The sequence below is a fragment of the Falco rusticolus genome, chromosome 8 (assembly GCF_015220075.1).
Source record: "Falco rusticolus isolate bFalRus1 chromosome 8, bFalRus1.pri, whole genome shotgun sequence".
In the NCBI taxonomy this organism is placed as follows: Eukaryota; Metazoa; Chordata; class Aves; order Falconiformes; family Falconidae; genus Falco; species Falco rusticolus.
This window is the reverse complement of record NC_051194.1, coordinates 29403513-29425994: the sequence shown is the minus strand read 5'-3', so window position 1 is coordinate 29425994 and position 22482 is coordinate 29403513. Positions and strand designations below refer to the sequence as shown.

The following is a 22482-nucleotide window of genomic DNA, read 5'->3' as shown; positions in this document are numbered from 1 at the left end:
TGGTTAAGACACATCAGAAATAGTGTTTTGGGTGCTGGAAGAAAAAAGATGGGTCCTTCTCATGTAAAATGGAAAATGGAAATGTTAGAGGGCTTCAGTACAGGCACCTGGGAGCGTTTGTTTTTGAGGAAGGGGTGCAGTCTTCCCTCCCCGCTCATTAGAGACCTAGAAGTGTTCTGTGTGGCTTTGGATTCCTATTTGAAGGAGATTAATTAATTAATTAATTAAAGTATCACATTCTCTTCAAATGTGAAGGCATAACACTAGGACCACTTCCATTTTATTTTTTTAATAATTTGTGATACACAATTCACAAAAATACTGTGTATTAAATGGGGAGAAGAACCTAATCTGTACAATAGAACATTTTTGTTCTACATTTCTGCTAGACTAATTCTTACCAGTATAGACACTAACTTGTCTTAAAACCACTAAGAAGTGGTAGAGCTTCTAGGGGCTGCGCTCAGATCCCTTGAAGAGACCTGCGTTACCCAAGGGGAGATGACGAAGCAAGAACAGATACAAGGTGAAGTTCAGAATCTGTATGCAGGTGGGAATAAGCCGTTTGTTTTACTTTTGCCCTTAAGAAATCAAATCATCAATGCCTGGGGAAAAGAGAGACATTTACTATAAAAAACCACAACCCTCTTCCTTTCTCTTTTAAAGTTAGTAAGTGAACAACAAAATGATGAGGAGCCATCACTAAGGCAAGGCATAAAGCTGCCAGTAGTACAAGCACTGGGTTTCCTTCCCTGGTACTATAAACTTCTTAAAGAAAAACAAACACTTCACCAAGTAGAAACTTTACAGTTTACTAAGTTTCATGTGTGGTTGTTTAGGGGATTGTCTGGATGATTTTGCATACAGGTATGCAAAAAGAGCTAAGCCCAATGCTCCTACTCCTGACAGAGCAAAAAGCACGTACAGTGCTATTTCTGCATTTTGTGATGTTAAATCTAATCCCAAAAAGCGCACGCTGGCAGCTGGTCCTGGTGTGATGTCTGTGGGTGCCACTGTGGGGGGGAGAAAACAATGAGAAGGTATTAGTAGGCAGCCCGGGGTGAATGCTTTCATGCACAGACGTGCATCGCCGCTCCCAACCTCTGCAAGGCTTTCAGCGCAGCAGCCGCAGGTGGGGGATCGGTGACTGGCACAATTCCGGCTCTGGGTAAAGGCACAACGAAGGCTGACGGTGCCATTCTTGGGACTCCAGGAGAGGCCAGTGCTCTCTGGCAGCCATGGTCGTCCCCAAAACCCCCGCTAACCCGGGCTGCTGCTCAGTGTACTCCTCTAGTTCAAAAAACGTAAATGACAAAAGATTCGCCCACAACATGGATTCATATATTCAGAATTGTTTAGAAAAAGTGGTGGGAGAATACCGAATGTGTGTGGCTTGGAAAATAGCTTAGGCAGTTCTGTTAATCAGTAAAAAGCAGAACGGAATAACATTTTTGCAGCATTTTGGAGACAGGCATGGAGCTGGTGCTATCACAAAATTTAGTCATTGTTCTGGTTTTGCATGCAGAAGTGATACAATTCCACAGGAATATCTTCAGTCATAACAAAGACTGATGATTGGTCAGTGCACTACTGGAGCCCTTAAAAAGAATAGTGCAGAACAGGGTGATCTGTCTTTAAAGACCGTAGATTAAGGAAATCTTTCGGGATTAGAATCAGATGTGCACGTACACACACAGAGGCACGATTTGTGCTGCACTGCTTACCTTCAGGCTCCACTTCCAGACAGGGATGCGGGCCTGTTGCTGGGTCTGGAAACCCGTTGCAGTTTACGATCTGTGAGTAAAACCTGGCAGAAGCCTTGGGGCGGCGCGGCAGGTTGGGGTCTGTGAAATTCACGTGATAGAACCCAAACTTCTCATCAAAGCCCACTGCCCACTCAAAGTTGTCCATCAGCGTCCATACAGTGTAGCCTCTTAAGTCGACACCGTCGAGCACCACAGCTGTTAAGAGGACCAGAGAGAACAGGTTAGCTGTGCAGATGGGTGACCGGGGGTGGCACCACCAGGCCAGCGGTGGCCCAAGGATGCTCCAGGACGTTCCACCCCACCAGGGTGACAAGTGCAGTGAGGTTATTGCCACTTTAGCCGTGTTGGTTTTGCCATCAAAGTGCTGAAACAAGTGCTTGTGGGGCCTGGCTGCTAAAAGGCAGTAAACCAGCGCTTTCTGAACATCTGGCTGGCAAAAAAGCCAACTGAAAAAGCCCCTCCCCCATGTTGCTTCACCACTGCTGTAACTGAAACCAGTTTGGGTTTTTTTTAAAAAGAAAACCAAACCAGAAAAAAACCAAAGACGCATTTTTTAGACACAGCAATAGTCAAAGTAGCTGTCAGAGTAGCTCCTCAGTAAGCAGTAGCACCTTCTCTCGCCAGATGCTGCTGTACATGGGAGCTGCAGTTACCCGCTGAACCCAGGGTTGGTTCTTCCTTTCGATCCCCTTTCCCTGCAGCTGTGGCTACCTGTGGGCAGTCCCTGCTGAACCCAGAGCCTCTCCGAAGTGGCTACAGAATAAGCCCCCGTGAGTGTGTAGCTTGCAAGTGTGACGGCAGTGGTCTTTTGGCTCTGATTCACAGCTTGCTTTATACACATCAGACTTGTGTATAGAGAGCAGACAACTGCTGCTCTCTAGAGATCTGGCTGAGCAGATTTAAAAAGTCATTCTTACCTTTCAGTGCTTCGTTAATGTAGCTCCGGAGGTAATGTGTTCGCCAAGTGTCATTGAAGCGGAAGGCTCCCCTTTCTGAGATCCCATTTTCAGTGACGTAAATGGGAGGGTTGTTGTACTCTTCTTTTATCCATCTCAGGATTTTTCGGAAACCAAAGGGTGTCACCTTTAGCCAGACAGAACCAGAACCCAGCCAGCTGCGGTCAGTTACAGTAGCTACACCCCTGCAGAAAGGACACACGGATCAAGGGATCAGTCCCATGGATCAAGGGACCAGTCCCACGTGCCTGCTGCTGTGCCTGGCACCTCATTGCTGCAGGGCTGAGAAATACCGCGCTGAGCTCTGTACAAAACTGAGCCAGCACCTCTGGTGTTGCGCTATGGTGCGGCAAACCGGTGAACGCACAGTGGCCTGAGGGTGCTGGTGCTCACAAGCCTCTAGAAAACAATGCTCATACTTCGCTTTATAATCACATTCAGCTTAAAATCAACTATGGCCAAGGATGTGATGTTAGCTCCAAATCTTTGTGCTTCGATACTATTTTTACTGTTCAGTGTATAACGCAGGGCCTGCACACACAAAACTGCCATTTACACCTATGTACAGGAATGCAAAACCGAGCCCGGTGTCCTTCCATGGGGCTAAACCATAGGGGCTCGGATGCAGCAGCAAAGGGAAGGTATCATAATTCCACATATTCTCTGTGGAAACGTTTCAGAAAACAGCCAGTGTTCACCCCATGTGTAGTCCCACCATTATTTTAATTCTTATCAGGAAAAATAGTAAGCTCCTATTATCTACCTTCTGAAGCTGGGGAAAGAAATCTGTATCTAAATAAAAGTCTTAACTGATGTATACTTAACCATGAAGTGACTTAGCTATTTCAGTTTGAACTTACATTTAGCGAATGTGGTGAGGGAACTAACAACAGCAAATGGAGTAGCACCTGTAAACCAAGATAACTGAACTGCAGACTGGGGGCAAGAAATACAATAAATACTGTTTACAGCTGATCCCAAATGACTGGTAGCCTCATAAGTGCAAACTCCTTCCTTTAGCAGATCCTCTAATTTTCTTTGTTCTGTTTTTAACAATCACATTTATCATCAGGTCTGTAAAAAAAAAAGGGCCGTCACTGGACTTTTAAGAAAGTAACAGCACCACAGGTACTGCCTGGGGATATTTCCCCTAGAATTGGTTGTAACAGCTTAAAATACCTTCTCACAGCTCTCTTTGCCATCAGTTTACATAGCACAGTTGGCCCAGGCTCCAGGTGTGTGTATTTTCCTTTACCAATAATTTACATTCATCCTTACCTGTCAGAGTCATATGACTGAACACCAGCAGGATAGTTTATTTTGTATGTTAAAATTGTAGTATAATGATTTAGGCCAAAGTAGTCATATGTGCCTTTAATTCTTTGCTTTTCACTTTCAGTAAATTCTGGAAGTCTGCAATAGACAATAGAGAAAAGCATGAACCCGCCCCAAATTAAGTCTTCCAAGGATTTCCCCTTCTTTTGCTTCTAGCCCTCCCCCATCCTGTTGTATAAACTAAGCTTTTGCTAGACAATGCAATTCATGCTGCCTGCTCTGACGTTCCCCAAGAGAGGAACAGACCTTTCACTGACCAGAAAAGAGACACCTGATGGCTAGAGGTCCTGCTCATGGTCAAACCAAGAAGTGTGACCGTCGTCCTGCTTTGTAAGACAAGAAACAGCATTTGACCAGTCAGGAATGCACTGGAAGGAATCGGTGATAATTCATTTTGGTTGTCATGTGCTCCCCAGACCGCTGCGGAGACCCCAAGCTGCAGTATTCACAAGTGGCCTGTCGCAGCCCACCACCCTGCAAGAGCATGACTAGCCCCGCCGAGAGAAGCATGAAACGGTGGCTCCCAGCAGCCGGTGTCAGCCAGGGGGTCCTGTCCCCGCTCAGGGGAGCTGTCATGAGCACCCCCCCAAACACCACTCCTGCCTGCACGCCCTGAGGGTGGCAGCCAGCCACGGCGCTAGCATGTGCTTCACAGCAGCAGGGGAGCGGGTAACTGCTGCAAGAGGAGCTCTTCTCTGGGTGGCAGCGTAGTGCTTGGTAGGTCACGGCAGAGGCCAATACAGTGCCATCTCAGGAACTCTGGCTTCTACAGAGGAAACAAGAAAAACTGAACTTTGGACACCCTCCATGTGTGATACTGGTAACCCTGGTACCAGCACCACAAGCATAAGGGGAGGTGCCATGATCCTTCTGGAGTAACACGGGAAAACCCAGGAGAAACTGGGAACTTGGCTGTGTGTGTGGATTCTACCATTTAACACCAGAGTGCTCAGTTCCCTTCAAAAGGCAGGCCTCCTCAGAAAAGAGCATCCCCCTTGGGGATCTGCAGCCCCACACGGAGTAAGAAATGGAGTCAGGGACATCCAGGGTACCCTGGAACAAGGAGCGAGGTCTCGGCTCTCTTTTAGCCAGAAGAAGGAGAAAATTCTGGGAGTCAGGTGCCCTTGGCAACCCCTGCTGAAAATGCAGCCAGTGCTCCTGGCAATTCGGTGATGCCGGGGAGTCTGTGGTCTTAGACTAAGGACAGAACAGAATGAGATGCTTGGGCATGTTACCTCATAAAGCAACACTTTTATTAATGGCAGCAACTGCCAGAGAAGAAATAACGAACCCAAAAAGTGCCTAAGAACGCAAGTGTTTTAGGCACATATGAAAGCATAATTCAAATCTCGAGAAGACCTGCCTTTGCTGCAAAGCATGGGCTGACTCTTCCACTGTCCCCCTCATTTCAAAACAACTGGTCTTTCACATTTTCAGAAAGGAACAATCAGGAATAGCCCCAAATCTAATCTACCCCATTAAATTGCTATTAAATGAAGATGGAATGAAGATGGAAAAAAGTGCTTTCCTTACATGTGCCTGGAAAGGGAGAGAAGAGGGCAAACATTCACGATGGAGCGCTGCTACCACAATTTTAATGGATTAATCCATTCCCAATTAATGGGAATAGAAAATAAGAAATGTGATTCAGAGGGACCAACGAGTTCTCAGTGCTCAAGTTCAGTATATAGTTTCAAGAAAAGTTAAAACACATTTGTCATGGTTGTCAGGTGTCTAATGTAGAGCATTTACTATATTCCTCTGAGCTGCCAACTTACTACCCCAATGACATGTTATATTAGTAAATTTAGTTTGCAAGAGAAGACAGGTAGCAGGCAAAATGTATGCTAGAGTTTTCCTGTAAGGATACAGTAAGATTTTTACAGTAACCGCAAAATAATAATTGAAATTTTGCACTTTATTAGAAAAGCAGTTTTCAGCACAGCAATTAAAAAAACCAAAACAAACAAAGCAGGCACGTGCCTGGGCTCTTACCGGGACTGGTTCAGACCCTGAGCCAGACTGCGTTCCCGAATCCTCTTTTTCATCACTTCATTATAGTCACCATTTTTGAAAATGGGATGAGCAAACCAACCTAGAAAAAACTAAGCCAGGAGATAAGGGAGAAGGATAAATTCTGTATCAAACCAAGAGATACAACCATTACTCCTTCACGCCCTGCTTTATAGGTTCTATCTGCATTATAACGAACAGGCACATGGCGATACCCGGGGATGCCCATATAATGGCAGCAAATTCAATAAGCTTTTGTCACTAAAACCATATTCTGCCTCATTTCTGTTGCATACTTGATCAGCCACCAGAAGAGGGTGACACATTCCTTGCAGCGATGCCTCTGGCTCATCCTTTTCTGTCAGCGAGATGCTGACCAGGGTTCAGGGCATCTCCAGCACCCAGAAAGGCAGTGCCACCATGAACAAACCCAGAAGCAGCAAGGAGAGCTGTGAGTAGTGTCTTTGTACCTGCAAGAATTGTCTGACAGCATCAACATCCTCCTGTTTGTGGGAGTTCCTTGGTTCTGCCCAGTCAGAGTTGATGGTGATCGAGATTAATCCTCCTTGTTTTGCCCGGTAGGTCTCATTGTAGAGGTGCCAGGCTTCCGCATGGGCCTTTATTAAGTTGTGCCCCACCACGTAGGGGGCTCGCCCTGGCCGAATGGAGACGCCTGCAGAGACAGTAACAGCACAGGCAGTGGGAGCAGCAGCTCCCAGCTCTCTCACCGGCTGCTTCCCAAGTTAACACCCAGGACACCCAGCACTGCCTGCTAGCAAATGAATAAATGTGCAGCACCTGGTGCCCTCAGGCCCAGCCCTGGCCTGAAATCGCTGCCTAGGCAGGGACAGCTGAAGGCACAGCTGCAGTGGGCAGGCTGTGCAGGACCCTGCATTGCCCCCTCCTCCCTCTGCGGCAGGACAGGGGCTGCCAGCCCTGGCAACAAGCTGCTGCCGGTACGGAAAGCTGTGTGTTCCAGCCAGCTCTCATCCCCCCCCCTTCCCTTGCCTGAGCTTGGCCCTCGTCCAGCCTTAACCCTTCCCCACAGCCCCTGGAGCTGCTCTAGAAATGGGGTCTGCTCCAGGCAACAAGTGTAACCTGCAGGTTGCAGAACAGGAGAGGATTAGAGGAGCGGGAGGAGGACAGGTCCTGGACGTGACAGGCAAAGTGCAAGAAGGACCTGTTCACCACACCACAGCAGCCCAAACCCCATTTATCCCCACCACACCATCTTCCTTGCTTTACAAGCCCCTAGCATCTACTCCGCTGCAGCATAAAACAGAGCTGTGCCTTCGGTGCTGTGAAGGCTCTGAGGTTACACCCAGCAGTCTTACCTGGAGCGGCTGTGCCAACGCCATAGCCCAAATATGCAGTGTTGTAGGGTTCATTGAGGGTTATCCAAAATTTCACTTTATCTCCCAGCCTCTGGAAAAGGAGCTCAGCATATTCCTTAAACCTCTGAACTATAGTATCATTCTCCCACCCACCGACATTCTGCAGTGCCTGTGGGAGGTCCCAATGATAGAGAGTTACCTGTGGGGAAAGGCAGAAAGGACTGTATCAGTCACTCTTACTTTCAGAAATAAGGACAGTAACCCAGCCTCATTTATGAATGTAAATAAACTCTGCTTTGATCTGCAGCTTCCTGTTCCTAATGGTGTTTGAGTCTGTAGTGATCACTCGTGCACTCACATAAAATACCTTTTTGCCAGTGTTTTGGTTTCATTAGGACATGGGAAAATGACTCAAACTCCAGGGACTGCCTGATCGAAGATGAAGCTTTTACCACAAACCACCACAGCTTTGTGGTAGCAAGAACTCATCAGTGAAGAACTGCTGCACCTGCACTGACTCTCAGATGAAATACAGTCCAACAGAACATCTGTTTGGGCTGCTCCATCTGTTGGGCCAGCCTGCAGCACTGCCATGAAGGCACAGGTTTGCTCAGGCATGATCTGATGCTTGTGTGGATACTCCTGGATTGCCCCTTGTGTGGTGTGCATACACATCTATGCAGCATTTGGTGCAGCCACGTGCACTCCCCACACGTACCAGCATGGGTGGGGGGGTGGGGAGGGTGGGGGCAGGGACAGGGACAGCCAGCTGTGGGGAAGCAACAGGTAGAAGCAGAAAAAAGCTACATGTGTCCAAGTCTGTGGGGACAGGTCAGATTCACTCAACAGTGTTGAAAGAGCTGCTGATGCAGTGGCGAGGTCACCGTCCGTTACATGTGACAAACCATGCTGATCACTGGAGCTTCCTGACTTCTGGGAAAAGAATAATGTTACACCCATCTCCAAGAAAGGCAAGAAGGAGGATCCTGGGAACTACAGGCTGGTCAGCCTCGCCTCAGTACCTGGAAAGATCACTGCATAGGTCTTTGTAGAATCCAATTCCAAGTACATGAGGGATAAGAATGTAATTGGAAACAGCAAACGGTAAGGTTACAGTGATCCTTCTGGGTAGTAACTGCTAGGCTATCACTACATTCCCAGTTCATTTGCTTATGTAAAAAACATGTTTCCTTGCAGAACACAATGAATAACAATTTCTTTGTGGAAGAGGGCATGGATGGGAACACATACATGTGCTTTGAACATCAGGCTTGGGTTCTGCTATTTGTTAGTCACCTGAAAGTTACCATTTCTAGTTACCTGAGGCATAATGTTAGCTGCCAGAAGAGCATCAATAAGCCTTTCATAGTAGTTCAGTCCCATTTCATTGATGTATCTGGTGGTTCCATCTGGGAGAACACGGGACCAGGAGATTGAAAAGCGATAGTGAGACACCTTGAGGCTTTTCAGCATTTCCACATCCTCCTCAATCTTGTGGTAGCTGTCACAAGCTACATCTCCAGTGTCATCATTGCCGATTTTCAAGGGGGTGTGAGCATATCGGTCCCAAATGCTAAGTCCTTTCCCATCGGCTCTCCATCCTCCCTCAATCTGCAGTTGAAGATGGGGTGGGGGAGACTGTTAGTAAACCCCAAATTTAGGTCTTGGTTCAGCCTGTTAAGTCTTTTTCGCACCACACAATATTTTGACTTACCAGCTTAAGACTAGAAATAGCAATAGTTTTGCTGTACCCAACTAGTAAGACCTTCTGGGCCTCGAGACAAGTACAATGTCACAGAACAGGCACCGTTTCAGTACCCCACGTTGGCTGGACCTTGTGAAGTCCATGCTGCTGTGTCTCAATTCCTGTGGTATAACCATGACCTTAAATATCTCCAAGCTCCTCCCTTTTACAGCAGTTGCTACACTAACCCTCAATTACCGTAAAACCTAATGTTAGAAAAGCTGTAGTTGTCTCATCCAAAATGAATTAACTGTCTGCAGAAACTTTAAGAGTCCATCTCAGTTTCCTAACCTGATATGCTGCAGTCGCTACACTCCACCGAAAGTTCTCTGGAAACTCTCCATATAAAAATTCATCTTCTTTTGGCAATGGGATACCATTATTGCGGATGATTTCTGCATAGTACACAGCAGAGCGCTTTGGGGTTCTGGGCCTGTTGGGATTGTCAAAATCAACCCGGTGCAATCCAAATCTTGGCTCATAACCATTCAACCATTCAAAGCTATCCATAAAAGACCAAGCATTGTATCCTTTCAGATTAACACCATCCAATTTGTAAGCTGAAAGACCAGAAACAAATGGAAGAGCATCAGTGGTATAATCACATATTAAATGAACTGCAAGGAATTTACACGCAAGCATATACAGGCTTCTAGCTTCATAAAGCTGGCACTGGTCAACTAAGATCATATAAGACGACTCTGCATAGTTGGAGGATACAAAGTACAAACGGCCATGCAAAGGAGATCATAAAAAGAGACACTATATTTATATTGTGTTCAGAATATTTAAAGACTGATATCAATCACTTGTAGAAACTACTCTTCGGAGGAATAAAGTAACCAGAAATCTAGGAGAGGAAACACACACCACCACCAGAGTAACAGCAAACACTAGTACCTTTTAAAGCTTCATCAATGTATGTTTTGTAGTAAAAAATCCTGGTATTGTCATCAACATCCGATTTGGTCTTTATCCCCACCCCGTTCTTAATGATGTATATTGGGGGATTTCCATATTCTTCTTTGATCCAGTTCAGTAGCCTCCTCATGCCCCAGGCCACAGCCCGATGGTCAGTAATAGCTGAGGGAGGCCAGGAGCTGTCAGTCTTTGCTGAAACTTCCTGGTCATACTCGTAAGAGAAGGGCTTCAACCGGGTCGTTGCATGGGTTACAATTTTGGAGGTGTAGGTGTTGAAGCAGAAAACATCTGCCGTGCCCCTGATGTATTCACGCTCCTCCGCTGTGAAAACTGGTAGGCGAGACGATGGCAGGTCCTGGAGCTCACTCCTGTTCCCAACTTTCCACTTCATGACCTCAGGGTAGTCCCCGTTTTTGAAAATCGGGTGTGTAAACCACCCCACCAAAAACTGCAGGTACCTGTCTGCAGCTTCTACGTGCCTGGGGTCGCTTGGTGTCTTTGGCTCAACCCAGTCAATGTTGGGACACAGGGCAATGACCCCTCCTTGACTCGCTCTGTACTTGTCATCGTACGTGTGGTAGACCCTGGCATGAGCTTTCAGTAAGATGTGGGCAACCCTGTAGGGAGCACTGCCAGGGTCATTGACGTTGGGTGGAAATGTCCCAGTGCCATAGCCTGCCCAGGCAATGACTTGGGGTTCATTGAACGTAATCCAGAACTTCACCCTGTCACCAAAGGTCTGGAAACAGAAATCCGCAAAACTATCAAACAGGTCGATCAGCACGCTGCTCTCCCAGCCACCAATGTCCTGGAGAGCTTGTGGCAGGTCCCAGTGGTAGAGAGTGACGATAGGAGTGATGTTGTTTGCAACCAGTCCATCAATGAGGCGGTTATAGTAGTCAACTCCATGGCTGTTTATTGAGTTGTTCCTTCCACTGGGGAAAATTCGAGACCAGGACAGAGAGAAACCATAGTTCTTTACCCCTAAGGCTCTCAGCAGGTAAATATCCTCCTCCACCTTGTTGTAGCTATCACAAGCTACATCTCCATTATCATTATTCTTTATATTCCCTGGGACATGGGTGAAGTTATCCCAAATGCTGGGTCCTTTGCCATCAGCATTCCAACCTCCCTCTACCTGGTAGGCAGAAGACGACACACCCCATGTAAAGTCCTCTGGGAATGTCGCATAGAAGTACATGTCCCTTTCAAAATCTGTTTGGGATGAAAACTTCTGCCAGACGACTTTTGCCTTGGAGGGAACTTCTGATGCTGGTAAACTGGGAAGCTTTGATGGCACAGGTAGGTCAAACACCACTGGGGTAGAAAATCTGTCCAAGACTTCAGGTGGGAAACCATTTTTTTCAATAACGCTGGAATAGAAATAAGCAGATGTCCTGGGAGTCCTTGGTCTATTGCCATCTCCAAAATCCACATGATGCAGCCCAAATTTTAGGCTGTACCCTGCCGGGCCTTCAAAGCCATCAACCAGGGATCGAGCCACGTATGACCGAACATCAACTGTGTCTAGTTTCACCGCTGTCACAGAAACAGTACAAGACACTCATTCATTGGAACAACTTCTGAACACAGCACAGCACAACACAACACAAGCTCCACAACTGAGGGTACAAGCATGATAAGTCAAACATATACAAATGGTCTTTTAGGCAAAAACCCCCCAAACAATTAGAGTATCTGGTAAGAAAAGCAGTCAACTCCACAACAGGAGCTGGTCTAATGCTTAGTGATAAAAATGCACGAGAAAAGAGGTATTAGTGTACAGGACACTTACGCCACTGGTATCCCTTTCCCTGTGTTCTTGTTTTCAAGCACATTTCATCAACTCAGGTATATGGTGCACTTTTAAATGTCATACTACAGTTAAACTGAAACAAGCCTATTTAGTGCTTGCCTATCTTCCCTGAGCACAGGAGAGTTTCTTTTAGCAGAACAGCAGAGGCAAGTCCAGCATCCTTCCTCACACTGCCTACAAAAAAGCACTATCTCTCTCTCATTCCAGAAAAGTTCACTTTCCATATGCAGTCCATCTTCTTTACTTCTGCTGAGGCACACCAGCAATGCTAAACTGTGTTTTCCATAGCTCTTCTTAAGACTTCTATCAGTATGTTGAGAACTAGGTCAAGAAGATCAAATGCTGTACACTGATCACCAACCTTTTTAATACAGCGTATTTAATAAAGTTTTCCTGACAGCATGGATTTGCGTATCTCAAGACAGTATCAGTGAAATTTCTATTTGAAATCTCAAATCTCTACACCTGCCCAGAAGTCCAGTTTACTAAGATTATTTCGACACCAATTGATACAGTTTGCCAAGATACAAGCACACCTTGAACCTTGCTCAAAACGATTGATATATAAATATCTCCCCAAAAATTCTAACCTGAAATGATACAGGATGCTCTCAGTTAGATCTGCTTAATCAGTAAAGACAGTTCAGTCCTGATCTACGAGATGTCACCAGGCAAGAGCCTATCTACAGGGAAATCATCTTCAGCAGAACTGAAGTATATGAACACTGTTGTCACACAGGGACTGATGTTTAGGGTCCAGGCTACATTAATCCATATATGTGAAGCACATATGTGGTCACACTAGATACACAATAGGCAGCTGACCTCGTATCACTACACAAGTAGCAATGTTTTGAAGTTACCCACCATGGAAGGAACAGAATAACTATTTGACATTATTTAAAAAAAAAAAAAAATTCTCCATACCTTTTAGAGCTTCATTGATGTACCGGTGGAAATAATCCACTCGCACAGTGTCATTAATAAGATCCCCTCCATCTTCCGTTGGCATACCATTTCCTGCTATGTAAATTGGGATCTTTGTCCCTGTATATTCCTGGGACACAAACTTCAGCAGCCTTCTTAATCCCCAAGGGACCACATGGATCCAAGAAGAGGCAGTCTGTGGCCAAGAAGGATCTACATGCAAGGAGAAGTTCCCGATGCTCTCGTAGCCTGGTGTGCAGGTCCCATTAGTCATAGCACTGACCAGGTAGGAAGTGTAATGGGAAAGACCAAAAAAATCTGCAGTCCCTTTCACCCAGGACTTCTCCTGCTCTGTAAACAGAGGCAGCTGTGCAACTGTTGTGGAGCACTGCTGGTTTACTTCCTGGATCCGAGCCTTCAGGATATCTGGGTAATCCCCATTAACAAATACAGGGTGAGCAAACCAGCCAAGCATGAACTGCAGGTACCTCTCAGATGCCCTCACGTCCTCAGGGTTGGTTGGAGTCTTGGGTTCAGCCCAATCCGAGTTCAGAACCAGCCCCACCTTTCCCAGTTGCTGAGAACGGTATTTGTCATTATACAGGTGCCAGACTTTGGCATGAGCCTTGAGAATTGTGTGAGCCACCTGTGGGCAGAAAGCACAGGAATATGCGTCACACTGTTTTGCACAAGGAATCTTAAGATTATTGCCACGTGAGAATGTCATCTCCATTCAAAAGAAGAAACCTTGACCAAACAAATAAACATAGCCAGAGACTGCAGTAGGTTTTGGAATAAGCAGAAAAATCTGGCTATCCATCAACACCAGCTTTCAGAATAGAAACATAAAATCAAAACATCTAGCATCCATTAACTAACCCATTTTTGGCAGGTATCATAAATCCAACAAGCTTATAGTTGTCTCAAGAGGCCACATTAGGCTTGAACATAAGTATGAAACCATCACAGGAAAAACAACAGTGACGGCAGCTGCAGGATCCTAGTTATTCCCATGTCCCTACCTTGTAAGATGCTACTCCTGGGTCAACGATTCCTGGAGGATGCTCTCCGGTGCCATAGCCAGCGTAGCTGATAACCCAAGGCTCATGGAAAGTAATCCAGAGCTTGACTCGATCCCCAAAAGTGGAAAAGCAGAAGTCGGCATAGTTTACAAAAGCATCTATAATACTGTCATTCTGCCAGCCACCAAGAACCTGAAGAGCTAGTGGGAGGTCCCAGTGGAACAGAGTCACCATGGGCTCAATGTTAGACTCTAGCAACCGATTAATTAATTGGTTGTAATAATCAACACCCTTGGAGTTGACAGTCTCGGTGGTGCCAGCAGGGAAAATTCTAGGCCAGGATACAGAAAATTTGTACAATTGGGGATGAAGACCCCTAAGCAGGTAAACGTCATAGCTGGTTTTATAGTAGCTGTCACATGCCATGTCTGCTGTTTGGTTCATGTAGACATGGCCTGCGTGTCCAAAGTGGTCCCAGATGCTCTCTCCTTTCCCATCCTCTGCCCAAGCTCCTTCGATGTTGAAGGCACCTGTGGATATGCCCCAGAGGAAGCCACCTGGGAAAACATCTTGCAGAAGAGAATCTCTCTCCCATTCAGACTGTTGAGCAAACATTTCCCAAACTGTCTGATAGGACGAGCGAGGGGCAAGAATGGCATCTGGGTTCTCTTGTAGAGTATTTGTTTTGCTGGAAATAGAATAAAAAGAAGTTAAAGGTGGATGCCAGTGCCACAGAACTTGCAAACATGAAGGATAAAAGAATCATTTGCTTCCCGTTCAGCTCACATAAGCCATTTAGGGAATAGTTTCTTTGTAATTGATCAAATCAGCCTTCTGCCACCCAGCTAGCAGATGCAGGTGGAGTGCAGTGAGCTAACCGCAGAGTGGCTCCAGAGCTATATATCTAATGCATTTCTTTACAGGTAGATTCTCATAATTCATTACAGCTACACCAAAGGTGCAAACAAAATCCTTGCAGTGTGTAGCGATTTCACGTGCTACAACTGCTCTCATGAATTCCCATGGGATAAGCTAAAACTAATTAATCCTACTTCTGTAATCCTTAGCATCTCCCTGCACAATGACATCTCCTACATTTCTGTAGCTCAATTGGCCTCTCCCCTAGCAAAGTCTCTGTTTATTTATTTATTTAATTAATTTAAACTATTTTGTTCTTGAAAAGGGCAGAAGGCTTGGAAATGTACTTGTTACCATTGGCTTCAAGGTGCAATTTGGGTAACCAAGGATGAGGAAGCGTAGAAGAGGATTACATTACCCGTAATAGTAGGATAGAGGATTGCCTGCAATAGCAAGAGACAGGGCTCAGCAGAAAGGCATTCCTTTCCAGTCCTTTCAGCAATTAACAGCAGCCTTCACCATTAAAACTGCCTTGTGTCTGCCTGCACATAGGTTTCCAGAGAATACCATTTTGTTATAGTATCTGATTATATACAGGATAAAACCTGTACCTTAAAACTTGAGATGATGAGAAGTCCAAGAACTCGTTAACATCATACCCAATTGTACGTGTCTCTTCTTTATTAATAGCTGAAAACACAGAAATGGTAAGTGATGGACTCAGTCACAGATACTATGGACTGCATGACAGTACTTGTACACACAATTACCCTGTAGAAAGAAGGTGTTTTTCATAACTAATAGCTATTTTTCTCAGATCAAATATGATGGGGTTTTATTAGACATTTACAATTTCATGTTAACAAATGATCATAGAATCATTTAGGTTGCAAAAGACCTTTAAGATCATCAAGTTCAACTGTAAACCTAACACTGCCAAGCTCACCACTAAACCATGTCCCTAAGCACCACATCTACATGTCTTTTAAATACCTCCAGGGATGGTAACTCCACCACTTCCCTGGGTAGCCTGTTCCAGTGCTTGACAACCCTTTCAGTGAAGAAATTTTTCCTAATGTCCATTCTAAACCTCCCCTGGGGCAACTTGAAGCTGATTAAAGTTATGAAAAGCTTTGAGGAAGATTTCCTACTTCCCCTCCCTCAACACTCACCATCTACTCTTAGTTTTCCAAGAAGGCTATGAAAGAAACCATGAAGTTATTTCATCTAATAGCAGTGGTCTGGACTGGACATTTTGAATTTCCTCTATAATTTGCCATGCAGAGCTTAGCTAAAAAACTCTTCTTGAAACATGTCACTCACCTGTGACAATGGCAGCTACTGGTATGAAGGGATTGTCTTCCATGGAACCACAATCAAGGAACTTCAGACTAAAAACCAAGATCTCTACGTCCTTCCAGACATTCTGCAAAACCAGAAGTCAGACTTGTATGAAAAGAAGCATCAGCCAGCTAGTAGAACCATGCTCTTCACATTTGTTGCTTTTAACACAGAGTAGGAAATATCTAGAAGACTGAGAATGGGTGATACATTTCCTCAAAGTTAAATTCATAGATCAACAGAGTAAGCATTAAATACCACCCTCTGTTTTTCTCTGATCCAAAAAAAGCCCGCAGCAAATCAAAGCATAAAACCTCAGAAACTTTTAGTGTTCAACCTGTCATTGAAAAAGCACAAGGAACTATGCCCTTTTTTGCACACTTACGTGGGAAGAATCTGTTGCCACAAATGGTCCACTCCAGATTTTTAGAGTAACTGCAGCACACTGGGACCCTAAAGAGAGCAAGTCTCACAGGTAGCTCCTTATTCTGCTACTCAGTTGCTGGATGACTCTTGTCTTGTGGACTTTAAGAATGCAGTTCACTGCCAGAGGTTTAGCATCAGGTACCTGTCCCTAGCATCACTGGTACTGTCACTGCTGCGTGACCTAACCCTTTCACAAACTCATCCTCATTAACATTTCTAGCACTGCCTCGACTGATAAGGAGTTGTAAAGTTTGGTAGCACCATTGCAGAACCCATGCTAGAATAAAACACTGTCTTCTGGCATATAGGTATTAGCCTAACAGGTTATAAAACACTTAGGATGTGAGAGGGGAGGTTTTTCAGTCCTGGACAAAAGAATTATGCAATTTTAGTCATTAATGCATCAATAACGAGCACTGACCAAGATGATCCTTTCCAGCACTTTCGAGCACCTGTTCTTAAGTCAGACTTACAACAGAGAAGTGAACACACTATGCAGCTATTTCCTAGCGTAGCTGTTGTCTGAGCTCTAGCAGCAAACCACAACTGTTTAGACAAGCATCAAGAAACATTAAATTCTCCTTCTATTTCTGGTCTGTTATCTGCTGCTAAAATTTAACACTGTGCATAATGTTACCTGGAATTCATTCAACTTCCTGTAGAAATCCGTTTCATTTCTGCAATAGTACTGAAGGCTGAGAGACAGAAAATCTACCGAATTCTGGAAACAAGAAAAGGAAAAGAATCACCCTGGAGTAAAATGTGTTTTTTGCAAACAGTACATTAAAAACATACAAAATTGTGGAAGTGCATTGCTGCAGTAAGAAGCTATACAGCTATATGGGAGCCCTGGGCAATATAATGAGTACAAACTGGATACTGTATGGGAAGATGCATTTTGTATCTCTCCTCCTAAACAAAGTAAAATTTAAACAGCTAAATGAAATTCTAGGAGTATTTTATTAATTTAATATTGATGATTTACATTTGATTTTTTAATTAGTAAGACTGTCTACGATTAACCACACAGAGAAACCTTTGCAACTATGTCATTCAGGCAGGCCTTATCAATAATCCTTTGGGGAAAGTCCACTTCAGAAATCTTTAATCATTCCAAACAAGCGTTATCCCACCAGATATCATCAAGTTCAAGGGAGTAGATTGTATTCTCTCATTAAATCAGCTGATGAAGCTGGAAACAACCTGATAAGCTTCCAGTTTCTTTTGCAGTCCAAGGTTTGCTCCTAGTTTAGTCAGCTTATCTAATACAACATCTTTCCTCTCCCTACAAACCACACCTTGCTTATATCCTTGAAATGTCATGCCTACAACACTGCCTACCTATTACTAAATTTTGAAGGATCGTGAATACAAGCAAAAAAACCTGCACTATCATTTGTCCACTGTATCCTACATCAACATCCTCTATGTGAAGACAACTACTAACTGAGTTTGGTCTTTATAGAAAGGATGTCATCATCTTTGTAGAGATTATGTTCTTATGTCGTGCCATCCCTGGGTAACTAGATCAATTCTAGCACGGCTCTCTCTGTGTTTTAACATAATAAGCAGATTTTTTTTTTAATTAGCAGCTATTTAAAATTAAATATCCATTTCTTTGATGGTCAATTAAGTAGACTTGCAAAGAAAGTTACAATGGGTACACTTTTTGCAGACACCTTGTCATTTAAGCATGTATATTGCTAAAATTGCCAATTGTGAGAGTAAATATGTCTCCGTATTTCTTAATCAATGCTCACTAGCCAAGAAAGGATGGTGCAGTCATTTTCAAAATCAGAGAGCTTCATGTGATCAGACTAACCAATTGACTAATTTGATAAATTTTACTTAATTGGTCAACTTGCTAAAATTGTATTTAACGTGCAACAATTCACTTGATCCTGTACATAAAAATCAAGTTAAATTGAATCAAATTTATATAGTTTTGGAAATAATTTCTGTTAAGGTGTTACCTGAATTGAATTTGAAAGCAATTCTGATAAAGTGCTATCCAAGACATGATCCATTCCTAAAGCAATGGACAGCTTTCCACCTTTGGGGGAAAAAAAAAAAAAAAAAAAAAAAAAAAAAGGTAGTCTATTGGTAGTATGTTAAGGACAAAGAAAAAATTTCAGTTCACTGCAGTCATTTTAAAACCAGTTGGAAATTTTTGAAGATGTGGAACATCAGACAGTGCCCTAGGTAGCTGATTTCAGAATACCCACTACAAATTCAACAGAGTTGAAGGCGACAGACTTCAACAAGTTTTTGTCAATAAATCTTGTCTTATCATGACTGCTCATAAACATCTTAGCACTGTTGCTTGCAGGAAGGTGAAGGTGGATCTGAATACAGCTGTTCAGTGGGTTCGTGCATAATAATAAGCAATATCTTCAATTTTCATGCCTTTGTGGTGATTCTAAACTGGTTATTTTTAAAATGCATTCAGTGCTGGATGCTGCTGAGATGCTGGGAACTTGGGAGGGGACAGGTGATGTGGGAGGGAAGCTGGGCAATTTCTAAGGGCTATCGCCAAATAGCGTAAACTGTACTGCAAAGTATTCCTCACAAATGCAAGACTTAAAAATAAGTTCTTTTAAAAAACTGGAAAAAACCAATGACTCAGCCAGCTCTACTGGTTGTCTGCCTGGGACAGAAAAACTTCAAGCCCAAGGAAGACAGCTGTTTAGAAAACCCCAGATACCCATCACAGAAGACGCGAAATTCTCTTGTTCTGTTTAACACAGGCAGAGGTAAGATTTAATTACTTTAAAACCCCAGTGTCTGCAATGACGAAAGCCAAATAAAGGACACTGCAGACATCCTCATACTATTACTATCTCACAGAAGATTTCCTGAGCCTTGCTTCTTCATGTTTTGAGGTAAGTTTCAGTAATTTTTAAGTCTTTCCTCTGTGGGTCAGGAAGAAGTACACAAAAATACATTATTAACTACAAAATAGCTTGATTATTATGACTTTGTCATTACAAACAGAAAAAACAGAATAAGGCTACATTTGAGTAGTTTTAAAGTAATTTGTAGTTGATAATTTTCATTTTACACTAAACAGTATTTTGACCCTTTTAAATTAACTTTTAAAAGTTAAATAAACACATTTCTCTTTGATTAAATGAGGTGTCATTTTAAACCATGATCAGTTTTGTTTAAGTGGATTTTGTCAACACATTTGCAAAGCTGTCCACCTTTTCAGTGGAAGGCTGGTAGCTGAATCTGACCTGATTCTTCAAGCTAGATCTTGGGAACACATCATGACTTAATGAAAAAGCCTGCACCTATCATACATAAGGGATTATAGCACAGCCACTGACTGATGGCGTGATCTTCCTCTCTTAGCTGAAATGGTAGCAAACGCAATCCTGGTTTTTCAATGACACTGAAATAAGTAATAAGGCTTTAAAAATTAGGTGACTGAACTGGAATCAAAAGATTATTCATAAGTCTCAGTCCCACTTTCATTATACCACACATTTAAGGTTTGATATATGAATAGTATGAAACCATAGCTCATCAGGGGCATCTGCTGATCTTTAAATTAAGAGCACATGGACAACAGCCCTTAGAGAAAAAGCATATAAAAGTATTATAACGTTTGGTTTTCAAGTACTAGTTTCTGCTGCTCAAATTAACTGGAAGCTATTTAATACTTCCCTGATGCTTAAAAGATTAAACATAACTATACACACATACACATATATATTATCCCCAACTATTTTGGTTATCATTTCAAGTAAAATTCAATTATTTTATAATTTATGGGTAATTATCGAAATAATGGATTTGAAGGAACTTGTTACTCGAGGATTCCTAGGTAATTCTGAGAGCATCGATAGCATATTCACAGAGATTGCATGAAGCAGCTGCCATTTAACCCCATCACAAAATAGTTGTGAAAAAGTCACGTTAAAAAAATCCCTCTTCCCATTCTCCTTACCCACTGGTGCGTACTTCTCATGGTAGACAGTGTAAGCTCTTTCATGAGCGGCAGCCAGGGCCTGGGCTTGGTCCTGGGGGTCATCATAAGGCAGGCTTTTAAGGACCTCCGGTAGGTCACTGAAGCTGAGCCACACATTGACCAGGTCTCCAAAAACACGGAAGCTGAACTCTGCGTATTCCACAAAAAGGTCAGCAACAGCGTTGGCTTTCCCACCCACAGCCTGCACAGCCACGGTGCCAGGGACACGCTGGTGATGCAGAACTGCCACTGGCCTGAGGCCTGCAGCAATCAGGGTCTTGAGCAGCTCCTGGTAGCACCGCACTTGAGCTTCAGCCGGCTTCCTGGCATTCCCTTCTGGAAGAACGCGTGCCCACGGCAGGAAGATCTTGTAATGTGTCACTCCAATCTCACGAAGGTGGGAGAAGTACTGGGGCAGTTCAGAAGCCACAAGATCTTGTTGGCACAGGTAATCATGGGCTTCAGCCACGGCAGGGCCCTGATCTTCCTCAGAGAGGACTTGGTCCTGCAGATACAATCTAGTCACTAGCTCGCTGGGTAGAGGTCCAGCAATGGTGATAAAATTCTGAGCAAATTCCCCCTCTATCCCAAGACTGGGAGAAACTAACAGAAAGAAGATGACTGTCTTACAAACTGGCTCCATTGCTGGAGCTGCTTCAGAAACTGTTATTCCACACTACTTATATTACAGTAGAAGTAATATTTAACTGAAATTATCTGTTGAACAGATAAACGTTCCCAGCACTAGCTGGCACTGGAATGATAATGACTCGGGACTTTCTATCAATAGATGAACAGACAAATGAATACAAAAAAACACTGTCAAACAATTAGTTGGACAAAGGTCACGTGGAAACATTTTCTGAGACACTCAGGTTCCCTTTTATGCTTGAACATCAACTGACATTTACTGATGCTGCCTCCATTTCAGAGGAGGACAAAGTAAGTAAGACAATGCTTTTCATCTCCTCTTGGCCTTTATTGGCTTAAGGGGCATCCCAGCACAGCTCTGGATGCAGAAAGTAACAACAGCAGTTATTTGTGCTGCTGAGACTGGATGCCACCATGGCTCAGGGTACGCAGGACAGCAAGAGGCACTAATTTTGTGCTCGAATCCTTGGGTGCACAAAGGAAATGTGACATGTGGCATCTTACCCACTTAGAAAAATGGCTATTATGTGAATTCAGGCAGCAGCACGTGTTCTTATGCCAAATAACATCAAGAAATTTGAATATCGTATTCATAATATGAATAATTGCCAAAACGCTCCCTCCTTCAGCCTTGAAAACACGTGCTCTCTCAGCAGGGTGGACACATACAGATCACCTACCTGAACTGCTGCAGGGAGGAGGTAATTTTCCTACATTCAAATACAGCAAAACCAAAGAGCTAAAAACATCTGCTGCCTGAATACAGAACATGATTAAATCAACTAAACATAAAGTTCTACGTAACCATATTGAAAAGTCAGTTCAAGCTCTGAATTTATTACTTTTAACAACCAGCTTTTTGTCTAACACATACCTGGAATCATCTGGGCAATTTATTGCTCTGTCAAGCAGTATTATCTGTAAATTACAGTAGACATCTCTCAACACTCAACATTACTCAAAAGGCCAATTTTATAGCTTATACAGGGATTGTAATTTGTGTACTTTGACCCCGTTTGACTCCCAGGTGACTCTGTTTTTTAGGAGGCCTTGAAAAACTTGCTGAAGGACTGTGCTTACTGTTCTGAACAGTGAGATGTGCTCTCCTCCTCGCCCCCCCCCCCCATGTTTGAATAACAAGTTGGAATAGAAACTTCAAGAGCCCCACCTACTGATGATTTTTCAGTAAAGCAGCATTAATTCAGAAACAGAACACCCCTCATAGCCTACGAAGCATTCAGAACTGGGGAAAGAGAAGGCGAAAAATACTTTCTCCCATGTATAGAATATTTATTATCAAAGATTTAGGGGAGGAGAGGGGGAAACACATAATGCGGTATAAACATCTTCCTGTCCTTTTGAAATTAAGTGAACAATACAGAATAACGTGCAACTGTTG

The 22482-nt window shown here is 43.7% G+C and overlaps 1 protein-coding gene across 1 annotated transcript; it reads right to left on the bottom strand.

The window, feature by feature from the left end:
- Window positions 1-273: 273 nt before the first annotated feature.
- LCT (lactase) lies at window positions 274-21075 on the bottom strand. The gene is made up of 17 exons (XM_037396742.1): window positions 20412-21075; window positions 18433-18512; window positions 17097-17180; window positions 16016-16118; window positions 15304-15382; window positions 13835-14522; window positions 12813-13458; window positions 10049-11608; window positions 9440-9708; window positions 8725-9015; window positions 7405-7603; window positions 6541-6743; window positions 6053-6162; window positions 4001-4135; window positions 2684-2907; window positions 1725-1961; window positions 274-1013 (listed from the first exon to the last, which is right to left on the bottom strand). The coding sequence occupies exons 1-17, from the start codon at window positions 21073-21075 to the stop codon at window positions 805-807; spliced, it is 5781 nt and encodes a 1926-aa protein (XP_037252639.1). The 3' UTR covers window positions 274-804.
- Between the last annotated feature and the right edge of the window lie 1407 nt (window positions 21076-22482).